General features: G+C 39.5%; 1 protein-coding gene across 7 annotated transcripts in view; it reads right to left on the bottom strand.

Moving 5' to 3' along the window:
• The window catches only part of LRRC7 (leucine rich repeat containing 7), a 265,921-nt gene extending 251,459 nt beyond the window's left edge, over nucleotides 1-14,462 (bottom strand). For 6 of the 7 annotated variants that reach the window (XM_060232000.1, XM_060231999.1, XM_060232005.1 and 3 more), the window contains exon 1: nucleotides 14,262-14,460. In XM_060232000.1, coding sequence (XP_060087983.1) covers nucleotides 14,262-14,450 — 189 coding nt within the window. In that variant the 5' untranslated portion in view covers nucleotides 14,451-14,460. Of the gene's footprint in view, nucleotides 1-14,261 lie in introns of all 7 variants that reach the window. The other variant, XM_060232004.1, reaches the window with a different exon arrangement.
• Nucleotides 14,463-16,772: the final 2,310 nt, after the last annotated feature.

The raw sequence follows: 16,772 nt of genomic DNA, 5'->3' as shown, positions 1-16,772 counted from the left end.
ACAAAACTACCCCACTGTAAAAATTAACAGCAGTCTAGAATAATAAATTAACAGGAGTCTAGAATAATAAAATGTTCTTAGTAATTAAGGTGTCAGTCATTTTTTGCTGAAGCAGATTAGCACAACTACCCTCCTGGAATTATTTTAACAGAAGGATCCCCACTGCAGCTATTTCAACTTCTCACTCAATAACTTCCTTAAGGATTGGATGAGATCTAACTGTAGGCAAATTAAAGGTGACCAAGTTCTTACTTAACCAGCATTCTAAATCATTGTACATGGAAAAGACACATGGAAACAAGAAGTGTTCACGTTTTTTAGCTGCTAAGTAAAAGGTAAATATTTGGACAAACATAAGATTTCTTCTTTCCTTGATGTAGATGAACTCATTCATCTACATCTGATAAAATGGATGCTGGCCAGTACATCTCTTAGTCTTTGAGGAACCACAAGATACTTGGTTGTTTTGGCTGCAACAGACTAATATGACCAGAGCATTTTTTTTAGCAGAAACGCGCAGGAATGGCAGGCTTGGCATCAAGGGGCACTGCCTAATATGCAAATGAGTTCCTGGTGGGCTTTTTCTACAAAAAAGCCCTGAATATGACTACTCTTTTCACTTTTTTTCTCTTATAGAAATTAATAATATCCTAAAAGGAGCAGAACTTCTGTTTCAGAAGCCCTCAGTCCAACCACAATATGCTTCGATTTTAATATGGCATGAAATGTGCAATGCTGATACTTAAATAATACTGGTAACAAACTACAGCCTAATCCACTGTGGTGTTACCTCAGTCTGGATTTCTTTGTGCAGCTACCTTATTAAGGACCCCACCATTTCTTCTAAGAGTCTAAATAAGTACTTTGGAAAATCTCAGAGGAACTGAGCAGAAACTACATCTATTTGGGCTGCTGAATACAGAAGATAAATACAAATCCATTTCTACCAAGAAAATTATTCATTTTAAAATAATTCTGTTGTCTACCTTTCATTCTGAAAAAAATGACAAGTAACGGGAACAATAAGGCAAGAGAGAGAAATGCACTGTCAAAAAGGAATACAATTAATTTGAAGAGACTGTTACGTTCTCAGAAAGCCTTATTTAACATTAAAAATTATTAACATTCTAAAAGGTGCAAATAACATGCAATAATATACATATTCCTTTTAGGTAGGAACCTAAAACTGGAGGCAGTACTGCACATTTATTAACACACCGTATGAGAATATGCAGGCAAAAAGGAAGAATACCTGCACCTAGAACCAATAATATTTTATTTTAAAAAATGGTACGCAAACAGGAGCACAGACAACAAAGGCTCCCGCTGTTTGTGTTCTCTAGCAACTGGTATTCAGAGGTCTAACAGCTCTGAACATGGAGCTTCCACAGCCATCATAGATAATGGCCACTGATAGACCAAGTCTCAAGACTCTAAGCCCCCTTTAAGCTCACCTTTGCTAATTCCCCCCAACATATCCTGTGGCACTTGCTTCATTTTTTTTTCTGATGTAAGGGCTAAAAGGACTGGGACAAATTTTACAGTTGCTAGAGTAAACTTAGGGTCCTTATAGCTGAGTAGGGTTGCCAGCACCCAGGTCCCAGCAGGGGACTCCCCAGTTTCAGGGGCTTCTCCCCACTGTGGACCACCCCCAGATCACCCCCCCGCCAAATCCTCCCACTAGACTGGTGAGGGGATCCAGCAACCCTATCTCTGAGCAAAAGAACCAGGATTTCCACAGCGTAGGGGGACAGCTGGTTGATTAAAGGCTCAATATATTGATCTCTTATATTCTCAAATAACAAACACTCAAGCAGGGCATGGAAGGATGTACACATCATATTCAGGCCACAAGAGCAGATTATGTCAGAATAGGACCTATTAAAAATTTCCCCTGTAAATCCTTTTGAGAGTATAATATTCAATCTTGCAAACAAAAAAGCTCGACAGAAATGTGGGATGGTAATATAGTACACATGGGGGGCGTAAAGATATTGGGAAAGAAAGATCAAAAGATAGAGGTGAGCAGATAAAGGAGCCGCCATCTACTATACGACTATGGAACCATCTAAACTGGCAGAACCAGCGCCAAACAAGTTCATTGCTGCCAGATTTATTCTATGTAATGAATCATGTATTTTAATTATTTTAACTTAATTAACTGGTTTTTATGTTTAATTTCTTTAATTGTTAAATTTTAAAGTTTTATCTTTGTTAAATATGTGAAATGTTGTTAGCCGCCCTGAGCCGCCTAGGCGGGGAGGGCGGGATATAAATGTAAATATAAATAAATAAATAAATAAATAAACTCTGTGGGCTCTCAGACTACTATAATCAATTTCTAGGGGTGGCCACATTTGCTTAACGTAAGAGCCACACAGAATATATGAACATATGAAGCTGCCTTATACTGAATCAGACCTTTGGTCCATCAAAGTCAGTATTGTCTTCTCAGACTGGCAGCGGCTCTCCAGGGTCTCAAGCTGAGGTTTTTCACACCTATTTGCCTGGACCCTTTTTTGGAGATGCCGGGGATTGAACCTGGGACCTTCTGCTTCCCAAGCAGATGCTCTACCACTGAGCCGCCATCCCTCCCATTCATGTCTTGCAGCTCTCAAACATCTGATGCTTATTCTATGTGACTCTTTCACATTGAATAAACATCAGATGTTTGAGAGAACTGCAAGGCAGTGAGGGAGGGAGGGAGGCAAATAGATGGGGGAGCGAGAGGTGGAAAGAAAGCAACTTTAACTTTAAATGCATTCTCTAAGGCACTAGCTGGCTTGGCTTGGAGATGTGATTTAAGAGAGAAATGCCTTCTCCATGCTGGCCAGTGGGGCAGCTGGGGCCTCCAGAGCCACACAATATGTGTGAAAGAGCCACATGTGGTTCCCAAGCTGCAGTTTGGCCACCCCTGTTCTAGGACATGCTTTTTGATCAAAGAAAATGTTTTAGATTTGCCCATCTCAAAAATATCATTTATCAACATCCCTGATGTTACTTTTCTCCTCAGGAGAGGGACATCCAATCTTATGCCTAATCCTGTATCCACACAATACATTCTGCGTAACACATTATATTTTATATACTTCTAATCCCATGTCACATACATTTGAGATCACCTTTTTAACATAATTATAATATTATTGTAATAAGAGGGAGTGTAATTCTGTCCCCCCTCCCAAAAAGACCCTCATTAAATATTTGCTTAAATAACATCCATATCTGATAATTAAAAAGAGGAAGTAGTCTGAAGTATCCAATAGCAAATTAACCTCCATCACTCCCCATTTCATCTCTACCAGGCAGAAAAATATGTTCTGATATCCACAGCCTTCTTATTCACTCCTCTATATCACTTTTCCTTCAAACCCCCTGGAGAGTTTAACTAAATTGCTTCTCTACTTGTAAACAATTGCCCACCGGAGTGAACAAGCCAACACAATGAGCATCTAAATTTGGCTAAAGGGGCAGGAAGAGAGGAGGCTGACCAAACAATAGAACAAGGTATAGATGGAACTCTCTGGGGCAAGTACCAGTTTGTTTATTCACAGCCTAAGCCAGAATTTAAAACAGTAAAATCATACAAAATTAAAACTGATTGGCCATAAAATCATACATAAAAAGACATAAAATACTGTTGTAAAACTACAAATATAACAGGACATAGTAGTTACAGCAAACCGATTGGCAAAGGTGTTTAGCCATTTCCTGACTGAATTATTAGAGTTTTCCTTATTCTTGTGGCAAGCCAGCCAAATTTTGCTAATTTGTATGTAACCTCAGGGTTCTTATCGCCAAGAAGATTTTTAAGGAGTTGCAATTTTTGGCTACTGCTAAAAGTATGGTCTTGGAAAATGGAAGATGATGATGATCATTATAAGCCTCACAGTCAAATATGATATGGACTAGAGATTTGATACCATCATTGCAGCAGGGACATAATCGTTCTTGGAATGGCACCTTTTTGTATCTCCCCTCCACCACTGCTGAAGGGAGAACGTCCCACCTCATAAGAGCAAACGTTCTCCTATATTCATTGTTTGTTAAGTGGTATAGGTAGGGCATTGGGGTCACCCTGATGATTGGTTCCGTCAGAGCTTGCCATTTGGTTATGCTATTAAGGTCATTTTGTCTGACAACGGATGTTTTTACATTCAGTTTGATCGAGTTTTAGAGTCTTCAAATCGCCTGCCACCATTCCGCTTTAATTATTTTCCTTTTACATTTGTGGATTTGCTCTGCTCATTTTGCATAGCCAGACTTATATATTGCCTGCTGAAAGCGTTTCAATTTGGGGGGGAGGTCTCTGATCAGAGGGCAGCCGGAATACCAGTGCTTAGTTAAATGTATATAATTGCTTGGAAATCGTGTCTGCAAAAACAATACAAATTTAAATTACAAGATGAGGCAAGCAATGATATGTAAATATTTTAAGTGCTGTCAATTCTCATGCAAATAACCACCTTGTGGCTTTTGGAGGAGTCTTTTAAAATGTATGAAAACTTCTACAATATAAGTTTGAAACGCCTGTAGAGAAATGACTGGATCATGTCTGTGAGCCGCCCTGAGCCCGCCTTTTGGTGGGGGAGGGCGGGATATAAAAATAAAATTTATTTATTTATTTATTTAAAACTAGTTTCGAGAAAAACATTGCTGGAACCCATCTCACCAAAACAAATGTAGATGTGTCGTGCGGCAACAATGCAAAACAGTTGTGAGAACGCTGGGTAATGTAAAAGGTGAGTTTCCAATGCGGTGATAGAGAGTCACAAACTGTCAGTGTAAAAACACCCAACGTCCAATATTCTCTGTTTCACTATCTCCCTAGCATTATCATAAGTGAGAGAATTGAGATATTGTTTTGAAAGGCTGTAATAATGAATTCTGTCCTCTATGGCCATAATCCATCTTGCGGCCAATGTATCTTGCAGAATTAAACTGATCAAACCCGTGGGAAAAAACATAAGTTTCAAACAGAACTGGATGGCCAAAATCTAAAGCCTCACTTCTACTGTAATCATGCCAGTTTCTATCCTCACCTAGGCAAAAATCATTCTCAAGCCAGTCTCTAAATTTGCACATAGGTGTCTAGCATATAGCTTGCTTGTTACACTTAACAGGCTGATCGGCCTATAGTTGTTTGGATCTTCTTCGTTACCTTTTTTTATATATGGGGATGATGATAACTGCTCCCTAGTCCTTGGGAATTTCCCTGATTGATCATAAAGGGCCTGAATAAGCTGCCAAAACTGGGGCCCACAATTCTGCATTCATTTTAAATAGCTCTAGTGGAATTAGGTCAATGCCTGGGGCTTTACCTGGCTTCAAAGTATCAATGGGCTGCTTTACGTCTGTACCCCCCACTGGGGGCCAAGTTGGTAAGCGATAATATGTATTCTTAGTGGTTGGGGGGGGGGGAACAGTGGGAGGGCTTCTAGTGTCCTGGCTCCACTGGTGGACCTCCTGATGGCACCTGGATTTTTCGCCACTGTGTGACACTGTTGGACTGGATGGGCCACTGGCCTGATCCAACATGGATTCTCTTATGTTTTTAGTGAGAAAGATACAGCTGGTTAAGCAATTTTAAATTACATTTTTTTCATGGATGAAATATAACCACATGCTTAACTCCACACTAATATCAATGGGACTTAAAAGCTCTTCTCTTGGGCTTAGTTGTGATCCTGCATTTGTAATCCTATACATACTTAATAGAGAGGAAATGGAACTTCCGTTTTAGTAAATATCACATCAAGCTGATTATATTTTAAAATGTGCATTTATCTTTACATAAAGAGTCACAAAATATGTATTGTAATAAGATAAACAATGTGATTTTTCAAATGGGTGCCTGCAAACTTATGGAAGTATACAATAAGGATATAGAAGAACACATATTGGATGTAGAAAGATACATAGAGACTGATAAGGAACCACATCACAAACCTCACAAAATTAACCAGTTCTGTAAATGGAAAGGTCTGTGAAGGTTCATGGTTCACATGGCCCCACGAACAAAAACGAATCTCATGTACAAGGGTTCATGTACTCCATTAGTGAGACCTGCAGGGATCATTTTGTAGAAAAAGAGGTGCTGGAGCTCATTAGCATAACTCATTTGCATATGCCACGCACCCCTGACATCACCGGAAGGTGTACTAAATTATATCATCTCAGCATCTACCTTAAAATGCTTCTTGAATTATCATTGTCATAATAAAACCTTACTCCCATCATATGTTTTAAATTACTTTCTCCTATGTGGCCACAGCGGCATGATGAAGATTTCCATCTGTCTTCTTTATATGTTTCCCTTTTTCTGTGAGGAAAAATATCAGATTTTAAAGTTCAGCAAATTCTCACAGAGGGTTTGGACAATGGAGCCCAGAAGCAAGTATTTCAGGGGGGGGGGGTAAGAAAGAAAGAGCACAATAAAATTTAGCGGTTCTGGAGCTCCACTCCTGTGAACTCCTGCCCAAAATGAGGCCTGGAGACCTGGATTTCTTTGTCTCATTCTTGGTTTCTGTCTTGCATCCTTGAAAGGGCAAACACTCACAACCAGCCACATTATGTAGTTAAAAATCCAAACTGCGGCAGGGTTTTAGTCAGTTTAACCATAATTTTGCAACCAGTCAAACCTGTAGTTTTTCATACTTATACCTGCATATCCCTCAGATCTCTACCCGTTTTCTTTCTGATAAATTTTCAATTCACGAGCAGCAGCAAATCAAAGCAAATGAAAATGTGAGGACAAAACAAAGCTGCAAGTATGAGCATGGAGATGGGACAAAGCTGCCATTGGCAACATGCCAGAAAGGAAAATAACTTAAAAAAGAAATTTGTGGAATGGCAACTGCTTTTCCATGGCTTCATCCCGCGTGGCTTCAGTAATATTTAATGCTGCTCCGTGACCAATCACCTGAGTCCTTCCCTCTCAGCTAGGCAACTGACAGCATGATAAAGTGCCATTTAATTATCAAGTGGTTAAATTAAATGTCATAATGACTTGCTCCAGGAAAAAAATCTTTAAAAGCTATCAAAGTTCTAGTTTTAAAATTTTTTTGCTCTTGTTTCATTTCAAGGGCATGGATGGAAGCATGATTTTGGTACTATCAATGCCCATTCATCAGTCTGAAACCAATATTTAGCCCTGAGTTTGTCCTCAATTGTGTCAACTTACAATTATAAGGAGATGTTATACACAAGGGGGAAAAGCTATTTTAATCCCATTTGACAGACAGACAGAGCAGACAGAACGCTAATTTATGAACAGTTTATAGATAAAATAGGCAGAAAGCAGATGAAATTGTTTAAATTTCTACAGGTCACACGTTACAAAGGTTTTAAATAAAGCACACCTTGAACAAATTACATGTGAAAGGATAAGAAGAAATAAATAGGTATATACCAATTTTAAATCAAGCACGTGTTTAATGAGCATTTGTTGAAATAGGAAAAAGTCCTGAGGAAAAATAGAGAATGGATGCTGGATCTGGAAAATAGCTCTCCAAAAACCAATTCTAACAGAAGACAAAGATAAATTCTTTTAGGTGCTATCTAACTCCTTATAGACTAGTGTGTATATCTAAATTATCTCTGATATTTGTTGATGATGTTGTGCTCTAAAGCAGACTAATTCTATATTTTGGGGGAATATGGGCATCCAGAAATTTTGGATCTCAGTACTGAAATGAATACATAAAATTATTGGACATTAGGTCTCTCAGGACCCTAAAATAATTTTATTACCTTGAATATGTGGTGCAAGAGATCAATTTAGAAATGGACATTAATTACTGCATGAATATGTAAAGACAGCTTGATGGAAACACACAGACAGGGCTTTTTTTGAGCAGAAATGTATAGGAACGCAGTTCTGGCTGACTTGGTGTCGGGGGGGGTAGCCTAATATATGAATGAGTTCCTGCTGGGCTTTTTCTACAAAAAAACCCAGCAGGAACTCATACATACAGATATTCCCACAACTTCTGAATAGTTATATAAAATACGAAGTATAGCATTTATAACCAAATTAACATACTGTAAACAACATTTATGTAGTTGTAATAATTCATAGGTGGATAAGTTCTTTGGACAGTAGACTTTCTTTATATTGTTTTGCAATAATGAGCACAAAGATAGCATACAACCATACATTTTCTCTGAAGTATTATTATCACTCTAATATAAGAATATCTCTGTTAATTATAAAATTATTATCTTAAATGATAGTGTCTTTTTAATGGTCTCAGTCAGCTGGCCCCAATCATGTGGTGCTGGTTTCTTGAACCATTATAGAAATGTCACAGGATGAAGCCACAGCAAAGCAGTTCCCACGCTACTGCAGTAATGTATAAAGGGCATGTGAGCGAAGCTTGGTTCATGGCTGGGAATATGGCTCAGGGCATTATTTTTGAGACTGAAAAGAGGCCATCCTTTAAAAGCTTTTATGGCTTGCCCAGGCCACACTGAAACTTTTGGAAGTGAAAGCTGACTAATTCCATATTTCCCAGGAGTCTATTGCTTCCGTATTTGCCCACATCCAAGCCTACAGAAAGTGACATTATTCACCATATTTGAAAAGGATCCATCTTCCAGGGTAACAATCAAAACAATGCTGACATGGTTTATTGTGAAATATAAGCCCCTGCCCCCTTCATCTGCATTTTGGACACTTCTTGACAGAATTAAGGTAACTACAGGAACTATAGGAAAGCCACCTGAGTTCACAACAGTAACAGCAGTCAAAGAAACTTCATAAAATTACACTTCACTTAAAACTGATCTCCTCAAGTAACTCATCATTTGAGCATGAAGTTAAAATATTTTACTTATACATTTATGGAGATCAGTTAACAACTATGGAAGGCCTAATTGCAAAGTTTTATAACTGTATTTTAGCCAGATGTTTACATACAAATTGTAAGAAGTAATGGGCTGTTTCAGTAGGTGACCATATGTGTACTTTGCCTCTTATTAGTCAGTTTGCTTCACACACGGAAGGTTGCTTAGATATAAAAAATAAACATGGCCTAGAAAACTCCTTTCTGCTTCTTAAATGCTATCTCTTCTTAGAAGAATAGCAAGTAAAATTCACTCAAAATATTAAAAAGCCATGTGTCTCATTTGCTATTCCTATCTTCTTATTATTATTATTTAGCTAAAAAAAAAAAAGCTAATGCTTCCTTTTAGCTTGTCTCCAGTTCCCTCTTTCTTAGCCCACTTGAGATAGATGCAGCTTCATAAATTTACAATGTGGATGGTTTAAACCCTCATTTCTTCTTCACACTGTGCTGTATACATCAGGATCTGGCAAATAAAAGCCACTGTATGACAGAGGGACCAAACAAACCACTGTTTCACTCATAACGTTTATAAAGTTTGTATTATCCAAGAACAAGCCTTCAAAGTCCTTGAATGTATACAGTCTCCTCCCTCTCTATGGACATTGCACTAAGAATAAAGATTTCCTAACACAGAAGAAACTTCAATTTGTCATGTCATCCAAATAAGACCTTTTAAGTAACTGTTGTTTGTTTCCTGCCTATATATCAGGTAGGGTTGCCAAGTCCAATTCAAGAAATATCTGGGGACTTTGGGGGTGGAGCCAGGAGACATTGGAGGCAGAGCCAGGAGCAACGGTGTGACAAGCATAATTGAACTCCAAGGGAGTTCTGGCCATCACATTTAAAAGGAGAGCACACCTTTTTAATTGCCTTCCTTCCATAGGAAATAATGAAAGATAGGGGCACCTTCTTTTGGGGCTCATAGAATTGGACTCCCTGGTCCAATTCTTTTGAAACTTGGGGGGTATTTTGGGGAGAGGCACTAGATGCTATACTGAAAATTTGGTGCCTCTACCTCAAAAAAACAGCCCCCACAGAGCCCCTGATACCTCCAGATCAATTCCCCATTATACTCTATGAGAATTTATCTCCACATAGGGAATAATGAAGTGCCCAGCAGACATTTCCTCCCGCCCCCCGCACCATTGTTTCTGGCGACTCTGAAGCGAGGGATTGGCATCTCTACTCACGAGTTGCTGCCAACTTCTTCTAAGTAACACAGACACACCATCCCAAGAGGAAGCCTTTCAACTGGAGACTGAAGCCTCCGGAGGTGGAAAGTCACATGGTGGCTGTGGGGGTGGGGCTTCCCCCCGCCAGCCAGCTGACTGGGGACAGGAAGGACGCTGGGAAAGTGGAAGAACCCCCGCTGGGACCTGGGGATTGGCAAGCCTAATATCAGGATTCTAAACAAACCACTTTGTTATAGTGTCATATGTTGATGTTATTAAAAGCTGAAGTTAGCTATAACTGGGAAATCTTCACTCTTAGCAGTACGCAAGGCAAAAAGGAGGGAATATGAGAGCCTAAACATTTCAGGGATCTAATTTGAATGCAGCCATGTTCTGGGAATAGCTAAAATGGAAGAAATTGTGAATTTAGCCCCCAAACCCAAAATATGTTGTATTATCCTTTTTTTGTTTCACACCTCCTATAGTGACAATCCAGTTCTTCCCCTCCTTAGAATTCTCTTCTTTTGTAACTAAGATGAAATAGTTTCTCTGTGCAGCCAAAACTTCAGGATTGTGCCAGCTAGCACACAAAGACTCAGCAGGATGTGGATCTCATATCACAGAAACAAAGACAGAAACGTCTCAAGATTGATAGATTTAATAGCTACAGCCGCTAACTAGATTACCTGTGAATGGTTCCACCGTACACACTTCACACTCCCTCCCCGACTAGGTAACCCCAGTTTCTCATTGGAAAGGTAAAAGGATGACTGGGTGCCAAATTTCAAATAACCTATAAAAAGAAGACCATAAGCTGGTGGGCAGTGTCCAGTCTGTTTTTGCTTTGTTCAGGTCAGTCAAATTTAACTATTCCATTACTATAACTGCTGTTCTGACCCTTCTACGTTGGAAAATTGATCTCTAATGTGTATCACCAGTACAAGATATTCAGATTGCTTGGGAACATATCTATCTAGCTGATGCATTCTTCTTCTTTCCCATGTGGACATTGTCTCAGTCCTTTTGTGCCTCTCATATTAGATCTGTACTCATCCTAAACCCCACATCCTCTCACTTATTTTTACAAATAATTTTTTAATAATATTTGGAATATCTTTAAAAAAAAATCAAGCTCTCCACATATTCCAGGAAAATCTCTCAGTCCACTTCCTCAGAGAAGCAAGAAAATGGTCAAATTTCCCAGCCAAAATCTGTTATTTTCTTTACTCAGTTCAGCAAATGGATTGCTGTCCTAGGTACTGAACGTGCCAGAGCTGTGCTGTGGAACTTTTTCTTTTAAGAAATACTCCTACAGTCTTCCTGGATATAACTACACTACATACCTTGCTTGGAAGCAGAAACGCCTTACAACACTCAGTGATTTATTGCATAATGATATTCTCATGCCAAAAGATCTCTTAGAAGTTAAACTAGAACAATGTATTCTGTGATGCCAATATCTTCAAATCCAGCCTATGCGCTCCACAATCACTGTGATCAAAATTGTAAAGGTTCCACCAACAGCTTTTGAAGAAATTATTAAATACTCCTGAGATAAGCCAGGACCAGAGGGCAAAGGGGACCACTTTAAATCCTGTCACACTTTGCCCAGTACTTCAGGTTAACCAAAATTTTACTTTTCAGGAACAAAAATAATGGCACTGGTAGTGGTTTTTATCAGAATAGAATAAGATTTATTATAGAACAGATAGGCTGGGATAGGAAAAATAAGAACAGAGGATTGTAATATCAGAATCTGTGGGCAGGCAGAAAAACAAACTAAAACACAAGAACATCTTTTTTGGGCAAGTTGTTATTACATAAAAACAACCAGTGTTTCCCTCAGCTGGACAACACTCCTTAATATAAACCTTTTTGAAGATGGTTGTGGCTTGTAAATATTCACACTACCTCAATCTGAGGGAGTGACTGAGCCTGTGTCAGAACTCCCCACCTCAGACCCTTTTTCCCTGGCAGACTAGTTATCCTCTTCTCAGAAAGAGCTATAACCGTGGACTCCGGAACCTTTGAGGGCCCTTCCCTGTGGCACCTCAAACCCTTGTGCCAGATCCCCTTTCTCTGCTGGGATCTCAGTCTGTCTCCTGGGATTCCAAACAGACACAGGAACCTTTGTCCCTCTCATAGTGTGTTTCTGTTTCTTCATACAAAAAGGAGTCTGCCCATTCTCTTGGGTTCAGAACCCCTCACCAGAGCCTTTTAACTTGCTCTGCCTTGTGACACTCTATGCGACAAACTGAGAGCCTTCCCAAAAGAGCGGCCATTAGATATTTCTCACAGACAAACTCTCACACAGACAAGAGCTCTGCTTCCAATACCAGCTCTGTCTCAAACTGCCTCAGACTGAACTGAACTGTAGACTGAAAAGATGTCTTTCTCTCTGCCCCTCTTAACTGTTACTGTTGTTACCATTCGAGGCTGTCAGCCAATCACAGTGAGTTCCTCCAGCTGTCACTCACTGAGACTGCTATCCATCCATTGAAACTTCTATAATACCAAAAAAACATGAAAAATCCAAAATTTATAGCTCACTTAGTAAGTAACCTGGAGAGTGCTACTCTGCTGACTTACCAATCCAAATGGCACAATCTAATTGGCAACATATTAGCCAGGGGATACACTGAACTTAGTATGGAATACAGCTCCATTTACATCCAATATCACAGAATGCAAGCTCAAAATACCTTTTGGTATTTGGCTCCACAGAAGATAGCTTACCTTTCCAAAACAGCCTCTCCGACGTGCTGGAGAGCCTGAGGAGGAATAAGCTCTTATCTTCATTGTTGGCTAAAATGTCCACTGATACACCCTTTCTGGCTAGATGCTTTACAATGCATACATTGCATAACAGGTATTAATATACAGCTTCAACCAGAGCACATTTTGTTGAATGGTTGGATAGATAAACCTTATTCATGGTTGTACAAGAAATTGTACATTCTCCTGTATGCTGCAAAAAGTATAATAGTCACACAGTGGAAAAGCTATTCAAGTCCACACATTCAACTATGGTATAAAAAGCTATGGAGCCTATATGTTATGACTAAGATCACTGACAGCCTTTCTGAAGTAGAATCTCATACCCCCACATTCAGCTTCGAAACTGTTCGGTTTCCTATATTGGAATATTTGACTGTACAGGATGAAATTCCAAAAGAACTAGACAAACTGTGTTTTTGGTAATCTTATGTCTACTATATTCTGTATCTTGTTTTGATGGATTTTCTATGTTGTTGTTTATGCCCTTCATAGTATTTTCTGACTTTTATCAATATATTTTAAAAATAAAATTAAAAATAAATACTTCTACATCAATGGCAGCCGAAACCTCCTTCCCCTGGTCTTTGGTTCTTTAGAAAAATAGAAAACAAGAAATCATATGTTTCCTTACACAGAAGGAAAAGAGAAGTTAGCAGAGGGTTGCATACTTGGGCTGTAATTTTGTGATCAGTGTCACATCTTGTTTATGAAAAGTTCAACATATTTTGTTTTCATTTTAGGCAAATAAAACATACAAGGTTTCCAATTTAGCCAGTAGCACATACCAAACTAAAATATTTCACTACTACATGGACATACACAAAAACAAATTAAAGACTTAATTCTTTGGGGATACATTAAAAAACCATGGGGTAAATGAACAACTCTGCATTTATATACTAATGTCAAGAGTGCCTCTTGTCATGAATTATGCTTTTAGAATGCTTTGACCTGTAATGGGGTCCAGCTTGTTTTTTATCTCTTGTTGTTACACACTGCAGTACTATGTGAATAACTCATCATGTATCTCTCTGCCCTGCGACTAGACACAGCGTGTCAGCCAAGGTCAACTTATCTAGTTCACAGAGACATTTCCAGCTTGCTTTGAGAAACAAGGGAATGGAATTAACTATGGGAGACGAAATATGACTGGTCAGTTTTGGTCCTTTTGCATTTAAACTATGTAACGGACAGACTCTATGTATATGTAGGTGGGCTTTGCCCACGAAAACCAGTTTTAGCAAGGACCTGCTTGACTGTCAGGGATAGAAACAACTAAACATTTATCTCTGTTGGCTAACTTTAGAAAAGTATGTTTTCTAAAAGCAAGCAAAATGTGTATTAGTTGGCATATTAAGCAAATGTATTTATGAATACCTGAAGTCAGCAGACTAACTATGCATAATTTTATTTTTACACAAGAATACTTTAAATGCTCATTTAGCATATTTGCATATTTTACCTTGGGTAGCTCTTCAATTTGATTGGCATCTAGATAAAGCTCTTCCAATGTCCGTTCAAAATTAAAAACTTCCTTTGGCACCTGCTGAAGGCTGCAATGGGAGTAATCGAGCACTGAGATGATTTCTTCTTCCCCCCGAAAACATCGGCATGGCACCAGTCGGCCAATAATTTTCCTTTTGGTTGTCATCTCCAAACACTGCACTGAGAAAAAAATGAAGGAAGAAAAACTGTTTTCCAGAACATTTCTCTTTTTATTCAGAACATATGTATTGATAAGGCTAAGATTTCAGTCACAGAATCTATATATATAATTGTTTTATTCTTAATGCTAGAAATTATAGGTATAAAAGCCATAAGCCCTTCACTTTGCATAAGAGCAATATCAAGTTTCTATATTATATCTCCAGTTATTTATATTTTACATACTGTAAAGGTTTTGCTCAGGTATCACTCAGGTAGACTTCTCATGCAGAAGCAGAAAAAGTTTATTGGAAGTGAATCAGCAAAGCAAACTCTTATTACAGCCTTGTAGCATGTTAGCAAGACTGAGGTCTTGCAGAACTAAATAAAAGCAAAAAAAGTCTTATATAGATACCAGATAACTGACACACATTCTCCTGCTTAAACCTCCCACCAGAACTGATGGTTAAAGTAAATGGACCCTTGATGCCCTTACTACAACTGAAAGGCTCATATTATAGATAAAAGTTGATAATGAAGACTTCAGTACTCTATCACATGACATACAGACAGCAACTGTACATGGACTTATTTTTAGATATTTGGAAACCATTTACAGAAACATATGCATAGATCCACCACCACTGTTATATTTTTGTCTTTATGTATATCTTTTTTTAAAAAAAAAATAGTTGCTGGATTTTAAGTGTTTTTCCCCCCTCTTCTTTTTTTTAAATAACATGTCTTTTTTCCAAGTTCATTCTCTAGCTATGTTCATTTTGTTTTTAAATTTAATTTAACATTTAGATTTATATCCCGCCCTTTCCTGCAAGTGGGCTCATTTTATGCCATTTGCATGCTGAAGTAACTTTAATGTGAATACACCATGAGCACAGGAATATGTGAAATCCATGCCACTATGTGTGTAAGAAAGAATGCACACACTCTTAGCAGACTTGCAGTGGTTAGATCTGGTAAATCTTATTCATTTCACTTCCCAACATAACATAAAATAGTAAGACTGTGAACTACTATTTCAATTTGCTTGGGGTTTGTCAGCCACTCCATTTTCTTACTAACTTGCCACCATTTGGAAATCTGTTTGAAAAGCTTTCAAATTAGAACTCAGTTACTCAGTTAAAGCCATAACATCTATTCAAAAGTAGGGATGAGCATGAATTGGCTGACAACCAAAGTTCATCATGAATTTTGCCCAGTTCAGAGTTTGTGAGCCACGATTTATAGACTGACAAATCACAATGAACTTTTCCAAAATTTGTGGGGCAGTCTGTGGTGGTTCATGTCCCTTTGTGAAGAGCAGAACACAGCATTCTGCTCTTTACTAGAAACATCTAAGGGGCTGGGAGCTCCCCGCTGCTCAGTTGTTTAGTTTAGCTTGGAGCCATTTAAACCAACAGTTCATAGGCAGTGAGAACTCTCCCTGCTGTCTCTTGTGTAGCCTGGTTTAAATAGGCTACATGAGGTAGCCTAAGGCAGCAGAGCTGGCAGGGAGAGCTATCCCCACTGACCCAGCTGGGTGCTCCTTGGTACAGAGAGCCCTCCTTGCCAGCTCAGTGGCCCTGGGCTCCTCCTGCATCCCCTTTAAGCCAGGTTGCAAAAGGGAGCCAGAGGCAGCTGGGCTGGCATGGAAAGGGGGTGGGGGGTGGGATACTTCTTCCCCAGAAATCTATCTTTCTTTCTCCTGGCAGGTGCAGCCCATTTAAAGGTGCTATGCCAGGGAGCCAGAAGCAGCTGCCAGCTCTGTGGTGTAGCCCCTTTAAATGGGTTCTGCAAGCAAGCCCGAGACAGCTGGGCCAACATGGAGAAAGCTCTCCTCACTGGCTCAGCTGCCTCTGGGTCCCTGGTGTAGTCTCTTTAAACAGGGTCCTTCTTGCAGCCAGTTTAAAGGAGCTGCAGGAGGGAGCCCAAGACCACTGAGTTAGTGGGCACAGCTGCAGAGTCAGGAGAAAGGGAGATAGGAAGCACTTTGCAGGTGATCCCACCCACCCCCTTTCTCCTGGCTGCACAGCCAGGAGAGTAGAATGGGAAGCCTCATCTCAGGTGATCTCACTCCCCTTTCTCTTGGCCAGGGTGACCAAGAGACAGGAAGATGGGAAGCTTCTTCCCCAGCAATCCCGTCTCTGTTCCTTCTGGCCAGGGCATGCCTCGGCTGGGAAAAAGTGGAAGGGAATCCCTTCCAGGGCGATTCCCCTTCTTTCTCCTGGCCAGGATGAGCTTCAGTTGGGAGAAAAGTAGAAGGGAGTCCCTTCCAGAATGATTCCCTCCTCCTCCTAGCCAGGGCAAGCCTCTGCTGGGCAAAAAGTGGAAG

This window comes from Heteronotia binoei, chromosome 2 (genome assembly GCF_032191835.1).
Source record: "Heteronotia binoei isolate CCM8104 ecotype False Entrance Well chromosome 2, APGP_CSIRO_Hbin_v1, whole genome shotgun sequence".
In the NCBI taxonomy this organism is placed as follows: domain Eukaryota; kingdom Metazoa; phylum Chordata; class Lepidosauria; order Squamata; family Gekkonidae; genus Heteronotia; species Heteronotia binoei.
Note: the sequence above shows the minus strand (reverse complement) of the source record. Positions and strands in the feature narration are given on the sequence as shown.